The sequence below is a fragment of the Colias eurytheme genome, chromosome 6 (assembly GCF_061535395.1).
Source record: "Colias eurytheme isolate Ceu_HAF_F1 chromosome 6, ilColEury1 Martin Lab GWU primary, whole genome shotgun sequence".
NCBI classification, from domain to species: domain Eukaryota; kingdom Metazoa; phylum Arthropoda; class Insecta; order Lepidoptera; family Pieridae; genus Colias; species Colias eurytheme.
In genome coordinates, this window is record NC_142985.1 from 10,772,475 (window position 1) to 10,789,215 (window position 16,741).

A 16,741-nucleotide genomic window follows, 5' to 3' on the forward strand; every position below is an offset into this window, starting at 1 on the left:
TATATGTCACGGCTAAAGGTAGGTGAGAACATAAACTTAAGATTAGCCGGCTAAACTTAGGTTTATTTTCGACGAGGTGTTAATGTTAGTTTGTTCTATCTTTAGCCGGCTAAACTTAAGTGTAACCGCAGGCCCGTGGCTAAAAATGTCGGGGTGGGTAGATTTGGTTAGCGCCGGGCCGGTGGAGGGCTTGAGGGGCCCGCACAGTGCCAGAAAACACTCGCCCTGTTCCTTACATGTATTATAGTAACCAAATCTACCCACCCCGACTCAGGGCAGAAAGCTGGTGGCTAGGTTAGGTTAGGTTAGAACTCTTAAGACCCGCACGAGCCGAGCGAGCGCAGCGAGCGTGCTGCGGCAGCAGCCGGCGAAGTGCCAGAAAACACTCGCCCTGTTCCTTACATGTATTATAGTAACCAAATCTACCCACCCCGACATTTTTAGCCACGGGCCTGCGGTTACACTTAAGTTTAGCCGGCTAAAGATAGAACAAACTAACATTAACACCTCGTCGAAAATAAACCTAAGTTTAGCCGGCTAATCTTAAGTTTATGTTCTCACCTACCTTTAGCCGTAACATATATATTTATTAAAATTTACGCTCGGTTACTTTTAACTGGCAGAACATTTTAATGGTACGGAACCCTTCGTGCGCGAGTCCGACTCGCATTTAGCCGTTTTTTTTGTAATGTTAATCTTGTAACCTTTCTATTATGTAATCTATACTAATATTATAAAGCTGAAGAGTTTGTTTGTTTGTTTGTTTGTTTGAACGCGCTATTCTCGGGAACTACTGGTCCGATTTGAAAAATTCTTTCGGTGTTAGATAGCCCATTTATCGAGGAAGGTATATATCATCACGCTACGACCAACAGGAGTGGAGCCACGGGGGTGAAACCGCGCGGAGCAGCTCCTTTATTTATATGTATGTACGAATATTGCGTATATTTCAGATTTACAAAAAATCCTGCTTTAAGGCTAAGGTGGATTGAATGCTGTGGGAGAAAATCAGAATGGACACCTCGGTACAGAAATAATAAAAATTTCTGGACCGATATTTATTTTATTGAATATAATATGTGATGTGTTGAATAAATACATATTCAAATACAAATAAAATGGCGTTTTATTGTTTTTTCGTATGCATATAATAATGATGAAAACGTTACAAATGACCTGTGTAGTATTTTTTATGAATATAATATTAATGTTATTTCTAATTTCAACAAAATTATTATTTTTGTAATATCGATATGGTTACATCCCTTTAGAGCGATTGTATTATTACGTATATGTATAGAGATTTTTCTGTGTAATCGATGTATGTGTGCAAAAACATGCTAGTCTGTCCATTTTGTAATAGTTTGAGTTTGTAAAGACACAAATTATTTTTGTGAATGTGTGATTGTGTTTCAAAGTGTGAGTTACCCTCCCCGCACCAAAACCGGCAGAAAGTTTAGTTAGAACATTTGCCAGCGTGCTCCATCCATTACTTAATGATCTAAGTTATAAACCCACCTGACGGTAACGGAGCCCACTTCGACGCTGACAATGTGCTGGCAGATGATGGGCAGCGTGCCCGAGTTGGCGGCGGGCCGCACGCGCACCGCCACGCGCCGCTGCTGGCCCTGCCGCAGCTGGTACACGCCGCCCGTCGGGATGTCCGCCCGTTGGGTTACCTGATGCACGATATTATATCGTTAGGTATTATTAACCAATTTGAAAAAAAGGTTATCATTTTTGACGTGACAACGTCTTATAAATTGGTTTGCCGGGTGACACTTCAAGAAACTGCGTTACGCTCCGCTCACGTTATGCGCTCACAATGAGAGCGAGTGAGAGGCACGCGGGCATGGTTAGCCCGCCTTAGACATAAAAAGTCGTTGTCACGTAAAACTTTCACCCGTATACAGACTTTACAGGCAACCAATTTTTTTTTTTAAATAAGCAAATTCGATATCGATTGTGAGATGATGTGACGTAATAGGATTTATAAGTAAGTTGGAAATAAGAAATGAAAATACACACAAATATAACCAAAGGAAAGCACCGAATGCACCGAAGGGGGCGTGGTTAAACTGATACACCGTGCTGATGTGTCGGATGGGATAAGTGTTACCTAAACGATTATATTTTTCGACATGATTTATTACTTATAATTTTATAATTATTATTTAAATGCTTCATTATCTTAAATAAAGTTCATAGTGACGCTTATAGTGTTTAAATTATCTAATAAAGTGCGTAGTGACGCTTACAGCTTTTTTAGACACATCTTACTTCCTACGAAGTGACTCTTATGCTATACAACGTACCCCACTCACCTCCACGGGCGCGTATTCCCCCTGTTCGTTCAGCTCGTGTATCTCGACCCACAGCTCGATCTTCCTGGTGAGTTCCGCCCAGCGGTCGGCCAGGGACCGCGCTTTGGCCAATTGTTGAGCTTCTACTTCCCAGTTCCCGACCGCACGACTGAACCCGGCGGAACGGTGGCCCCACACTTCGATTGATAGAGCGCCCTCTGAAATACAAGTTTTGGTTAATCAATTGACAAATACAATACATAGAGATAAGACTTTGCAACGGATTTTAAACGCAATTGATAGAGAACGTTGTCACGATTGAAATAATACTAGCGTAAAATCAAACACAAGGAAAAGTTTAAAAATTTTAGAATTATATCGAATACATAATGTGCTATCTACAGCTTACGAACCAAACTTCACTTTTTGTCAAGTTGTACTTAAGGGCTCTTGAAGTTTTCTACCTGAATTGTCAAACTTGTTTTTTATTTATTTTGATTCAATCTAGACTAGACATAAAATTATATCTCAAAAGTAAACCTATAAATATCTACCATGGTTTCTCATAAGAGTATACCATAAACAGATTGACTATGTGACATTATACATTCGTATCTACGTAACAGACACTCACCCGCACAGTGCTCAATGAACTCCTCCGTGAGCGGTATCGTAAAGTCCTTTCTATGATCGAATCGGAACGTCACGAGCTGGTGGCGCGGTGACGTCACCACGGGGTGCGCGGGGTGCGCAGGGACCGCGGGGTGCGCGGGGGGCGGGGTGTCCGCGGACACTTGTGGTGCTACAACCACGGGCTCCCCACCACCCCATACTGAGTACTGGCAGAACACGAAGTTCGAAAGCGAGGGGGGTAGCCCGCTCGCTTGCTTGATTACTACGCGGATTGTCACCTGTGGATGTGGAATAATTAAATGAATATGTACCTGTATGGGAAATGTAGTAAATTATGTCACGTTAAAACTTTGTAAGAAAATTCACAAAATATATTGTGTTCAAGAATAGCCAACTGAACAATTTTGCGGACGAACAGAATGCGACTTAAATCAAATCAGTTTGCTATTTGACAAACAATTATGTGAACTAAATGATGGCAATAAGATTTGAATAAAATGTATTGAGTAATTTTTTTAAGAAGATAATAATTTAGTAAACACATGGTACATTTGTTTAATTCACCATTAAAATGTTAAGTATAATATCTTACTTGCTGTGTAGCTGGATCTACAGGCTCATCGTCATCTCTCATATCGCCAGAACTGTCGGACGCCGCTTCACAAATACGGTCTTGTGGGAACTGGCCTGATACTCTACTTATCTCAACCTACGAAACAAACACAAACTTTTCATAATGACAAGATCGTCACAAGTAACGTATTCTAATTATATCCTTTAAAATTTGTGATATGCCTATGTTATTTATATTGTCACATTTATGAACAAGTATGTTACCCTTTACAGATTTAACAGTATTTCCTTCGCTAACAGGAGTCTAGATCTATAGAGAAGATCTGGTAAGAGATGCTATAATTTAACTTTTCTAATACAGTAACTAGCTTTATTCTAATGCAATTTTTAAATCGATAGCTCTAATCAACAATATTATCTACTATCTGCACTTCTCGGTTTCACCCACGTGGTTCCGCTCCTATTGGTCTTAGTGTAATGATATATAGCATATAGCCTTCCTCCATAAATGGGCTTATAGCACCGAAATAATTTTTCAAATCGAACCAGTAGTTCCTGAGATTAGCGCGTTCAAACAAACAAACAAAATCTTCAGCTTTATATTATTATTAGTATAGATAAAAATCTCACCTGCAACCTCCCAGCAACTTCTCCCTGTTGACTTATAATGGGCGTGTGATAATCCAACGTCACATCATGGAACAACGCCTCCAAGAAAATGTTGGCGACACCAATCAAGTTGTGATTCTCTTGCGATTCGTAGAATGGATCTAGCGCTTTTTCTTCTGGTTCCTGTTGAAATTTTGATTATTTTCATAAATAATCTAAAAGAGGGCAGGATTGAAAGTATGATTTTTCCCTTGTGACGTGTTGTAAAAGTGTGGCTATACATGTGAAGATTTTGCAGGTAACTATAGATGTAAAATTCCTATTTTAGCGGGTAAATCAAAAGTTATAGGAGGGTTGATGTGCAAAATGTTAATTTTAAAATATTAATCAATTAAAAAACAGTTTTTTAGTCTACTATACGCCATAAACACAAAATATTTTAAAATGTGAAACAATAATGATAAAAATAAACAATCCAAAAGCTACGCAAAGCTAAACGCACCGTTGGTGTTTCCACGTCTATTTGAGCCGCATCCTGAAATTAATAATGTTTATTGTATGTGCACTTTACTATTCGCTAACTACGATGTCGTATGTTATTTGCTTGCCTGTTTTTTGCGTTTCTTTAATATTTTAATACGTGTTAACAGCTTTGTATCAAGTTAACAGTGCTAACTAATATTTATAAAAGCTTGCATGTTAGTTATTGATTTTTAACTATGGGAAAATTTATTATGGTAGTTAAAATTTTACACCGTTAATTATACTTTTAAGTGCTCTTACCAAAGTGTTCTGGTAATAATTAAGTTACTGGTAAGATTATGCAATGGTTATTTTCGTAAAACTTTTAAGTAGTTAGCATAACATGTAAGTCGCTTTGTTAATTTTCCATTTCCCAAATTCTTTAAACAGACACCACCCGTTACCCATACCAAATTAGTTTTTGAAGTGAAAACTTCTTTAGCGGCGTTGAGGACTTTTTCTGTAATGGGTATAAAATCTTAAACTCGCGTCAGGACACGTGACCTGATCGAAAAAGCGTAAGACGGATACCATTCCAAAATATCAAACATGCTCAACGTTAATAATCAAGTTTTCACTTCTGCCGGCACTCCCGGAGTGCAACCCGTCTTTTTTTCTTTACTCACAATATCGTCCCCATCCTCGTGCTGTCTATGCCTCCACTCGTCGTACATATCTCTCATGTCCACGAGTTTGTTCTCCAGCTTCTCCATGGACCACACTTGCGCACCGCGGGTTGGCCGCTTAACCATTATGGCTGGCTCGGAGACGAATGCACCTCGCTGTGAGAATTTATTAATATAATAAATAATTAAAATATATTAATAATTTTAATAGTACAGATTGAGAAAAATAATATTTCACATGGATGAAATTATTACAACACTGTAAAGTTTAGAATTATTTTGAAAACGGTTAATAAAGCTATTTTACTCGCTTAATTTATTCGTGTGTTGCGGCTCATCTCACAAAATACTTGCATTCGTGTAAAGGGCGTGTGTTAGTGTAGAACGTGTGCACGAGTGTACAATATAGAGCGAATACGTATATGAACAGTGTGTACACGAATAAAGAATAGCTGTGTTAGTGTAGAGCACGTATGTTAGTGTAGAGCGCAATTTTGCGAATATAGAGCGTATTCGTCAATGTAGAGCTTGTATGTCAGTGTAGTGCATATTATTATGTGCACTTTTGTAGAGCGTTTCTACGTATGTAGAGTGCGTACACTATTGTAGAGCATGTGCACTATGGTAGAGCGTTTCTGTGGTTTCTACGTATGTAGAGTGCGTACACTATTGTAGAGCATGTGCATTTTAATAGAGCGCGTACACTAATGTAGAGCTTGCGTCAATGCTCTACCTAGAGCACGCACCTTGCGATTGGGGCTCAAGTTCTGCGGCGGTATCTGCAGCGTGACACTGAAGCGCGTGTTCCGCCGCATCTCCTCGGCGAGGAAGTTGGCCTCCTGCACGAGCGCGTTGGCCCGCAGGATGTCCGCCTTGAGCCGCCCGATGGAGCGCTTGAACGTGTCGTCGCGTTCCGCCGCCCAGCGCTCCACCCGCGCGGCGGTGGTCGGCGTGCATGCCGTCATTTTGCCTGCGAATATTATTATATTGGTAATATTGTGATAACTATAGTTATCATTATGATATAAATAATAAACACATAGATAGTATCATATGAAACGTTAAAATGTTATAACATAGTTTTATAAAGCGGATTAGGCTCATCTGTTCAGAAGATGCGTAAGATGTTGAAATGAAACACGAAACTTGGTTAACAATTACGAATAATAATGATAAGATCTGCGAGAAATTTCTAAATGACTGATAACTGATCATACAATATACAAATTTTAACAGAAAAAATAAACATCTTGAATGCTTAATTAATTTTCATTATTAAGCCAAAAAATACTTTTACCTTCTATAAAGAAACGTGTTTAATAATACATGAGTTTATCTTACCTAATTTGAGCGGATCGTATGAATATGGTGGATAGGGCGTTGATGGAGATAATATATTTCGTAATTGCTGAAACTGTCGTTCGTATTCTTGTCTCTGTTTCTCCAATGCAACTGAAATAGAACAAATACGTAATGAAAATCTTAAATATACTTTTTACAAGAAAAAATTCACAATTTATTAAATTAAAAGGAAAATTTAATATAAAATCTGTTTAAGAGAAACCAAATATTAAATGTAATCAAAAAGTACAATACACATTTTCAAATTATTTTTCCCACATGACGTGCCAATGTATCAAACTTGATGTCATTGCACCTTGTACATTATTAAGCAAGCTAGCCAAAAAAAATCATCATTTAAAAATAATAAACTCACCCTGTTTATCCTCCTCGTGCTGTCTCTCGAGGCGCGAGATGGCCGTCTGTATGGGGTCGTTGCTGAGCTCGTTGAGCATTATTTCGTCGCGAGCAAAGTTGTAGTCGATCGGTTGTGCGGGAGTTTGCGGTTCGGATGCTGTGGCTTGAAAGAGACAAATTTAATTATTGTGCCGATAGTATAAAAATTTCAAAGTCTACACCATTGCTTTTTGGTTCTCAATAACATAAGAAAGAACTGTTTTTTTTTTTACACCAGAAAAAAATGACATTCTGGTGTTTTTAGGTTCTTTTTTCTGGAAGATCCTCAAGATTGTTAATAAAATTATTACAGTCAGCCTCTATGTACAACAAAAATGCTTCAACATTAGTAAGATCACGTGACAAAAAAAATGACTAAGATCCAATGTGATAAATCAACATAAAATTCCCTCCTTCCAACAAATAATTCAAGCAATACTTACAAAACTCACCCAGCTCATTGGTATCTTTGGGACAATTGACCCTAAAGAAGTGGTGATTTCCCCACAGGATCCTATCCGCATGTCCCAATCTCACTCCTTCGAGCACGGGGGCTCCGTTGACGAAGCACCTGGCCGCATTTAAAGGCTGCATGTGTAGGGCTCCGCCCTCCACTTGTAGGAGACAGTGTTGTGGCTGTATACCGAGCCCCGATAGTTGGATATCGGCGGAACGATCCGCGCCTACTAGCGTGCGGTCCTGTGCGAAAAGGAATAGAATTTTGAGAAATTTGGTGTTGGAAAACAGTAGAAGACAGGTGAAAAATAAGGATAGTTTTAAAATTGTCGGTTTCCAGTCCCCTAAAGGAAGACACTATAGTGAACAATTTACTTTATGAGACAATACATATACGCTTCTTACTTGTTTGAAAATATTTGATAATATTACATGCGAACATATTATATCGACCGCACAAGTCATAAATTATTGAATCACTGTATGAAAACATTTTCCAATATTTCTGCTATTTACAAAATATTTATTACCTTAAGATAATAAACCAAGAGTTCATTGAGCGAGGGATCAGCATTCAGATTGACGAGATAGAACTTATTTTTTTCCACTTTAATGCCGCTCGCTTGCACGCTGATGCCCATCTTCTCTAGCGCGTGTTGCCTTTCGCTTTGTATCCGACCTGGTACACGAATAACACATTACATGAGCACGTATAAATATTTATTTATACATATATTTAACAAAAATTCCCGTTTAATCAATCAATAATACTAATTATAAAAGAAAATTGTGGTGTTCTGCAGTTAATTGCAGAATAAGGGTACACCCAAATAATACAAAGTAAATATTATGTAAAGTCTGCAAGTACTACAACAAGTACTGTAGTAATGCTCTCTAAATACTAATAATATACACAAATTTCCGAAATCAACCCGCATTCACAATTTCCTCACTGCACTATATTCAATGCATTAAACATCTACCCACTTAAATACACAACAACATACACACACAACAATCTGTACACACAATAAAACGCACACACATTAAAACGTACATTTCATAAAAAAAAAACAATTAATCCCTATCACTTACCAGTCTCCACAAGTTTCTCCTCCCAAGTCCTCGACATCTCTTTCATGAGGTGTTCGCTTTGCGCCAGCTTCTCGTGAACATCCTCGCCGACTGGCGAACCCTGTGTACAAAACTTTGAGTTTTAAACTAATCCTTTAAGAGTTTTACAAAGCTATTGGAATTTAATCATTGTTTTTCCCTTTTTTGCAAGCTGTTCGAGATACTGGTATACTACAGTTTAACTTAGCATTTGTTTTTTAGTGCAAAATTTATGTTTTAAACTAATCCTTTTAAGAGTATAGAGTCTTTTTAAAAACCGTTGGAGGTAATCGTTTAGGAACTGAAATTTTGTATGTATCTATATACGTCTGACTGACAGACTTGGACTGTTTCGTTTGTTCTTAGACTTTAAAACATTGCTATTCCTTTTTATATCATTACTAGCGGTCCGCCCCGGCTTCGCCCGTGGTACCTACATGTTTAAACTATCCTATCTCTCAAGTTGGATCGAACTGCACATGGTGTGCGAATTTTATTATAATCGGTTAAGTGGTTTAGGAGTCTATTGAGGACAAACATTGTGACACGAGATTTATATATATATATATATATATATATATATATATATATATATATATATTAAGATAGACACATACTTTACATTAAAATATATATTTTCAACATTTCTATTTATAAAACTACCTTACATAAACTAATATTTTCATAACTATCCAGCACCCCAAAAAACTTTAAACAACAATATTTTCTCAAAAACAAACCCCGTTTCGTTATAATTATTTCGTGCCAATAAACAACGCAAAACTTTTTCCATTACACCCTACGCCACTAGCGTTGTTAAACTCGAATATACATATTCATGAGTTTTATGTATATTTTATCCTAGTTCAATACAGCTGTATCTAGACTCGCCTAGCCTCGTGTTAGCTTGATCTATGCATACGTGACCCCTTTTATTCAAGGGCCCACGATATCGTCGAGATCGTCTCAAATGTGTCATACCTTATTTTTTATATCGCCCCGGCTTCTTGATAAATAATTTATGGAAGCTCAGAACTTTGTACATAAAAACTAAAATATAAGACACGTAAAATGGAAAAGCCTATAATTTAAGATGAACTTTTTTATAGCGAAACTTTATGCATAAAATTTAGAATATTCTTTAAAAACTATTGTCATATCGTTACATAAACGCTATTACTACAGCTTTTAAAACAAAAAGCTTGTACCAAAACTATAATGCGAGAACTGAAATAACAGTCCAAACAAAATATCGCTAACAAGGGTTCTTTTGACAACACAAAAGCTTGCTACGCCGTAGCGGACTGCAGTGTTTCGTAGCAAGTGAGCATTATCGTAGCAGATGAGCAAATATTATCGTAGCGGATAAGCCGTGCTGCCGTTGTCGTAGACCCAGTATTTTTGTTTTAAAATACTTTATTCTTAAAAGCTTTTGTAATAGGACTTCTCAACACTGGCACATATCACTTTAATACAACAAAATATTATGTGAAATGATCAGTTTTGTGTAATAAATATTCAATCAAAATCACTTACACTCAAATCACATACCGTAGCATGTTTCAACATCTCCTTCAGAGCCTCGACCTCCTGTCGCAGTTCGCGTATGATCCTCGCGTTCGGATCCTCATTGACGACCGCGTGGTTCACTATACGCTTCGCTCGGTCCGCGTAGCGAAGCGTGGATAATGTTTCTTCGTAGTTATCGGCGGCTGGTGATATTGTCGCTACCTGTTGGTTGGAGTTGATGTGTTTGTACTGAATGGATAAGCTTCTTTCTTGATAGATCGATAGCTTTATAGATAGATAAATAAAATAAAGGTTTCATATGGAAAGAAGAAGTGACTATAGGACAAAACAAAATGATACGGCAATTTCATGCAATCACGATAAAATGGATATAGTTATAATATTTTGTGCTAATTAAGAGAAATAACGGAAAATCTTGACGCAAAGGAAAACATTGAATTTATATAAAGTGTTTCATTAAGAGAAATGAAGTTAAATGCCAGCAATAATTACTTTTCAATGTTTACCTAAGCAATTCTGAACCATAAGCTTTTCTAATTGACTTCAAACTAATTTATAACTTCATGAAATCATATATGTAACAATAACTCTTAACACACACACATAATATTATAAGCAGTCACAATCAAAACTTACCATAACAGTCTTACTGTTCCCGCCCAAATTGTCCTTGAGCAACCACGTGAGCACCGAGTCCCTGTACGGCACGAACTTGTCTTTGTTGTTCTTGCCCGACGACTGGTCCGCCAACTTCGATATAACTAGGCCGAGTGTTGTTAGTGACCTGGTGGAGGATAAATAACTCGTTAGCGATTGTTTTAATTAGGCTTTGGTAGAAATTATCTTCTTTTTAATGAAGAAAAAGGAAAAAAGTTTTCATTGTTATAAAAGTCATATAAATATACATTTTATAAATCTAAAGTGCTCTGCAGCTATTCTAGCAATTTTTCATGACATGCTTTAAAATTGCATTTCAGCTAATGTCCATAAGTTTTACGTTGCTATGACAAGATTAGAATTCATAATAATCAAAATGCGGATGGCTAGAAACATGAAAACAAACAAAGGCTACTCGTTTTATCAAAAATCAACTCCTATACTTGAAATAGAGAGGACAGTATCTGCCATTGATGAAATCACAAAACAGTTTCATTAACCATGTCACCAATACATCAAAATTCAAATGTAAGCAAATAATAATAATATTTAAGCCTGTAAATCAGCGCTTTTTTTGTGCAGCATTTTGCTGAGACTGTGTCCATTTGCCTCATTTAATTTTAAGATAAATTTAGTATATAATGTGTTTTTGGCAATAAATTTAATTTATTTCTCTCAATAACAAAGCAACTCACTTATTAATATTAGAGCCCTCCTTCAACCGATCGCCCACCGCGCCCGTCTTGACCGCCCGCTCCGACCCAGCCAGGTCCACCAGGGACAGCCTCGCCACCTTCTCCCCGCTTACACCGGTCGCAGAGTCGCACAGCGTCTGTGTGAGCACCACGCTGAACACCGCGTGGGAACGGGAGGATTCACTGTTCATGTTTGTAGCGGCTACTGTGCGCGATTTGTTGCCTTCCGTCATTAGGTTGTCTATGTCCTGTGAACAACAGTGTAAGTATCGGCTTATATTTTTGGGAAACCTCAAAAGCACCTGTTCCTCGTTTAAGCAATAGATACGCCATCGAATTCACAATCTCATTTAGTTCTTCCCTTATGTCAATATTCATACAAATAACTTTTAGTCAAATCATGGTTATATAAATAGAAAGGAAGGAAATAAAAAGAGCGCCACGTGTATTATTAGTTGTTATATGCGTGTACATAAAATATGTGAAATTTGCGATAAAACTGAAAACTTTATAATTTTTAAAATACGCTTCGAAAGCAAAATTTAATAACATACAACCTAGAACCATCCATCTAACATTTATGTACCCTAAACACTAACGTCATTGTGTTACCCCTTGACGTCAAAAGTTACACAATATCCCGTCCAAGTTTTAAGTAGCCGTTTCTACCGCTAGTACCTACATATACATAGCTGCGGTAATATTGCAAGCAATTTCAACGTCTCGAAGCGGAACACCTCTTGCCAGAAGTCAGAACTTGTAACGGTTTGCCGCCTCAACACGCCAAACGCTCGACCGAAATTACATTCGAGGGATGCAAACTTGCTATATTATCTGCCAAAGTGATACACCACAATACATTTATCATAGCGCTTTGAATCAAGAAAGTAGCTTGTGCAATGATTTGTACCTACGTAAAATTCACGATGTTTTCTTTAAATCTGTTTAGCTTTACCGACGACAGTAAATAAATGTGTTGCACGAAACGGAAATTGCATTTCACATTTAATATATTTCTGGCATCATTTTGGTTTACGAGTAAAAGTTTGTGAAATATTCAATTCCTCTTAGTGTGAACGCTTATCTGTTTATTTTGCATAAGCATTACAAATTTGCGATAACAAGAGTTGCTTTCACGTGCAGACAAAATATCAACATAGAAATTTTTAATACAATCAACCCTATACTTTTTATTCATTAAGCTCAACGGAAAAAATCCTTAACCATCTTTACCTACAATGCCATCTTCAACAAAACTTCCAATATAAAAATACCTTGAACACGAACCTCCCTGCGTTTATAGGAGTTTGTCAAACAAAAGTAATTTCATCCTTGTTCCATCTTTAACCCAGTTCGCGGCACAAAGGCGGGTCACGGTCGTTGCTTGTAAAGCAGAGAGCTCATTGAATAATCGATACACGATAGTACTCTCACTGGGCCCTTGTTTCGCACTTGTTGATAGTGAGTACCTAGCTGATATTGTTTATTGGCTGAAGGACTTTGCCGAATTACGTATGTGCTACAAAATATTATCAGGGATACATGTGTTAGGAATGGAATAGGGATATATTAGTTTGTAATCATTCATATTTTATTTATTTTAACAAATTCAATGCTCCAATAATAATTCAGTAGATATGAAGGAATTTTACTATTAGTACCCCCAATTTAAAAGCAATGAACGTCATTAAAGGGCCCTTACAAATTCATTGTTCTTTCTGAAATCAGTTGATATTCAAATTGGAAGATTACTTCGAGAGTCTCATTTACTTCGTCAAGTCAAATACTAACGAACAGAAGCTTGTTTCTTAATTGGACAAGTAAGACAAGAGGCCGAGAGCGTTACGCACTTTTCGAGAATATGCTAGGGAAATATTTGTACAAAATTTTCCGTTACGTAAACAAACCAATCTTTTTGTTAATTAAAGTAAAAACAACAGTTTGGTAACAATTTAAAAACTGAACTGTTTGTATTTCTATTTTTACCTTTCCTCAGCTCTCTCATAAATGAAATAAAAAATGTCAAACACATTAAAACGTTAGGAATTCGCAAAATAGAGTTGGCAAATTAAACGTTATTTACTTAGGTTTGTTTGAAGCAACTTTGCAGGCACTCGTCCTTCCACAGCGAGTTTTTCTCGTAACACGAGTGAATAAATAAAATTACGGCCTTTCAAATGTACTCTAATGTGTATGTTTAAGATGGATTACAGTAAAATAGAATGTAATTTTTCAACGGAAATTGTATTCTTTTAACTTGTCAGAAGGTAGGATAGATTCCAAAAACTCCCTTGTGTTGTATATTTTCTTTTCTCTTTATAATATAAAGAAACAATCACATACATCTCCCTCTCTAAGAAAATAATTTCAATCTTAAAATATCGTCTTATTAGTTCCGAGCTCGCGGAACAAGTAACAACCATTACTCAGCAAAGACCACTAATTGCCTGTAAAGAGCTTATTTATACAAATAACAAACTCATTTTCTCTTGTTTGAAGATCGTGCCCACCAACCAGTTGAAATGTTTCAAGTATAATCGGCTTTCAATATAAATTCTGCCATACAATCACTTAAAACGACCGCATTCATTTGAACATCGGATATTGTGGATGGAAAAAAATCTAAATATTTAATCATTTGAGCATTCAACGATTCCTATATAGTTTTTGTATCGAAGTTATAACGAAAGAACCTTCTTATGTATACTTTGAAAAACAATCTCATATTAACAAAACAATAACATAAAAACTACAGTCATTTATAGCTAAGCTCACTAATAAGCTACCGCCTCCTTGGTTCAGTGGTTGACGCGTGAGCGTAGCACCGAGGGGTCCTGGGTTCGATTCCCGGTGGAGACAAAGAAAAAAAAAATGTCTCGGTCTGGCAGGACACAGAAGGCTGATCACCTACTTGTCCTTAAATAAAATCGATCAGTGAATGATAATGTATCTGCCCCTTACCCCACAAGGGGACATGGGACTTCACTTTTTTCACTAATAAGCTAAGCAAATCTCAACGTCGTTACGAAACATCTAAAATGTTCGTCCAAACCATACAACAGCATAAAGCCAAAACACCATACTGTACACGTGATACATACATTCGGCTATAATCCATCATTGGAGCACGCACATTACGTATTCCATTATATAGCCCTGACTTAGTAGCTTGGCTTGGTTATGTAATATCTATAATCTATATACTTCGTTCTCTATTCAGGGTCAAGTATGAATACAGAATGATATATACTTCCGACTATGGGTTAAGGTTTCTCTATAAATACACATTAAATATAGTGAAGCATTTTCTACATTATCAATCTTATATGTACGTAATAAGGTTCGTAAATAAACGATAGATATCATGATATGATCATGTACAATTTATTAAGAACCGATCGATTAGGACGGCAATAGAGAAAAATGTTTTTAGAGCAGTTTAATGTTAACGCTATTATTACCCTTCATTCAAAAAACGATGACTACAAATATACCTACAGGTTATTGAAAAAATTGATAAGTATCGCAAATTATCCCACAACGTCCATAAAAATATAATTTGCCGAAATCATAACCTCATCCAAATGAAATTGGTCGGAAACAATGCAATTCTCAGTACTGATATTGATTTTGTATTACGCTTCAGCAAATCCCTGAAAATTCAATGAGCTTTAACTCTAATACGTAGATAGTGTTTTAACGCATTTTGTTTCAATTCGTTAAAATAAATAGATCACCAAGATATTTCTGAATATCGAAAAAAAAATTATCAAATAATATCTCTTCAGTTTAATAAAAATAAACATTTTCATTGCTTCGTCAAAGCAATCTGGGAGAAATGTTATTTGTCTAATAATATTGTGCAGTATGCACATGTTTGCGTTTTGCAATAAAATAGATGGACATATCAATTTCGAATTCATCATAATCTTCTTTATATGTGCAATACTTTATATATTTGTACAAACTTCTTACATATCCACTTTTATTAACATAAAGGGAGATATACATGTAAATATATTTACTGAATCTTAAAATAGGTTAATACAGAAACAATAAATTCAATTACACGATTCAGCGACATGAATTTCAGCAGCCCAATAATTAATATCATAAACAATATCGCAAAATTGCTGGCTTCAAACTCAGGCTTAAACATTTATTTATTCAATTAGACTTCTTCTGAATCGTCATATTGCACGCCTCATAAGCGAAGCGTTGAGGTGGGTACTACTGTCACTTCGCGCAAAACATCTGATTTTTCAAACTTAAAATGTCTTTATGTATCATACATTGCACTTGTAAGATAATACATATACACACATATTAAGAAAAAACACTATTTTTAACGTTCATGATATTTTTGATGTCATTTTTGTTATTTAAACTAGTTAAAAAACAGTTTAAAAAAGTTCTGTCTTGGACGTCCGTGTGTCTGTATGTGCGGATCCTTTTTCTTGTTAACACGATAGCGACCGAAATACTTTACTAATCGAGTCTTTTTTTTTCTCTTACGCTTGAGTATGCTTAGGAATAGAACCCTTTCATTTTTCAGGGTCTGATTCGATGTGGTTTAATTGTTATTAAATAAACAAAAATAATAATTAATAAATATTTATTTAAAAAAAATTATGAGGCGTGCACTTTTGGATTTTCCAAATTTTTAACATTTATCACCGATTCGGAAAGCAGTATCTATGGAGAAGAACCGGCAAGAAACTCCATAGTTGCTCTTTGCACAGTTTATCGAACGATCCCACCCACCAGTTCAATGACCAAACAGAATATATCTTCAAACATGAATCATGTCGTCTGCAACGTAAACAAGACATTTTTAACCGGACCAGCGTTTCCACCCGTCCATCACGAAACACGAGCAAGACAGGACCAAAGTTAGATTGAATTTCAAAGATAAACGATATTCGCCAGAGAGATTTCTCGAGAGATGGACTGGGAAAATTAAACGTTTGAGTGGAAGCGAGTATTAGCGGCAATCAAGACAAAATAATGGATACCGTTAAGGCTCGGAGCACGACTCGGCGTAATGAAGCCGTCGGAACGGACAATCTTTGAAGCCACGATCTACGTAATTCCCACCGTTCCTAATATTTAATAGATGCTTATGGAAATTTATAAAATTAGCAGATATCCGCTGTGTTGGTATTGCTATTGGTATTTCTGCTTAGTGCTCTGGCTTGATAGCGATTGTGCCTTCCCGCGATGCGTTTTGTTTTCATCATTTTGCAAATTGCAAAAGAATATATCAGTAGTTTCATATATTACTTTG

The 16,741-nt window shown here is 36.5% G+C and overlaps 1 protein-coding gene across 3 annotated transcripts in view; it reads right to left on the reverse strand.

The window, feature by feature from the left end:
- Khc-73 (Kinesin heavy chain 73) overlaps positions 1 to 16,741 on the reverse strand; it is a 110,693-nt gene that overhangs the window by 19,538 nt on the left and 74,414 nt on the right. For 2 of the 3 annotated variants that reach the window (XM_090103142.1, XM_090103141.1), the window contains exons 6-21: positions 11,455 to 11,702; positions 10,739 to 10,886; positions 10,124 to 10,303; positions 8,555 to 8,654; positions 7,990 to 8,138; positions 7,456 to 7,702; positions 6,984 to 7,127; positions 6,608 to 6,718; positions 6,013 to 6,236; positions 5,267 to 5,422; positions 4,621 to 4,653; positions 4,140 to 4,301; positions 3,529 to 3,645; positions 2,938 to 3,214; positions 2,325 to 2,521; positions 1,519 to 1,679 (exon numbers count right to left, since the gene is read on the reverse strand). In XM_090103142.1, coding sequence (XP_089959268.1) covers positions 1,519 to 1,679; positions 2,325 to 2,521; positions 2,938 to 3,214; positions 3,529 to 3,645; positions 4,140 to 4,301; positions 4,621 to 4,653; positions 5,267 to 5,422; positions 6,013 to 6,236; positions 6,608 to 6,718; positions 6,984 to 7,127; positions 7,456 to 7,702; positions 7,990 to 8,138; positions 8,555 to 8,654; positions 10,124 to 10,303; positions 10,739 to 10,886; positions 11,455 to 11,702 — 2,654 coding nt within the window. Of the gene's footprint in view, positions 1 to 1,518; positions 1,680 to 2,315; positions 2,522 to 2,937; positions 3,215 to 3,528; positions 3,646 to 4,139; positions 4,302 to 4,620; positions 4,654 to 5,266; positions 5,423 to 6,012; positions 6,237 to 6,607; positions 6,719 to 6,983; positions 7,128 to 7,446; positions 7,703 to 7,989; positions 8,139 to 8,554; positions 8,655 to 10,108; positions 10,304 to 10,738; positions 10,887 to 11,454; positions 11,703 to 16,741 lie in introns of all 3 variants that reach the window. The other variant, XM_090103140.1, reaches the window with a different exon arrangement.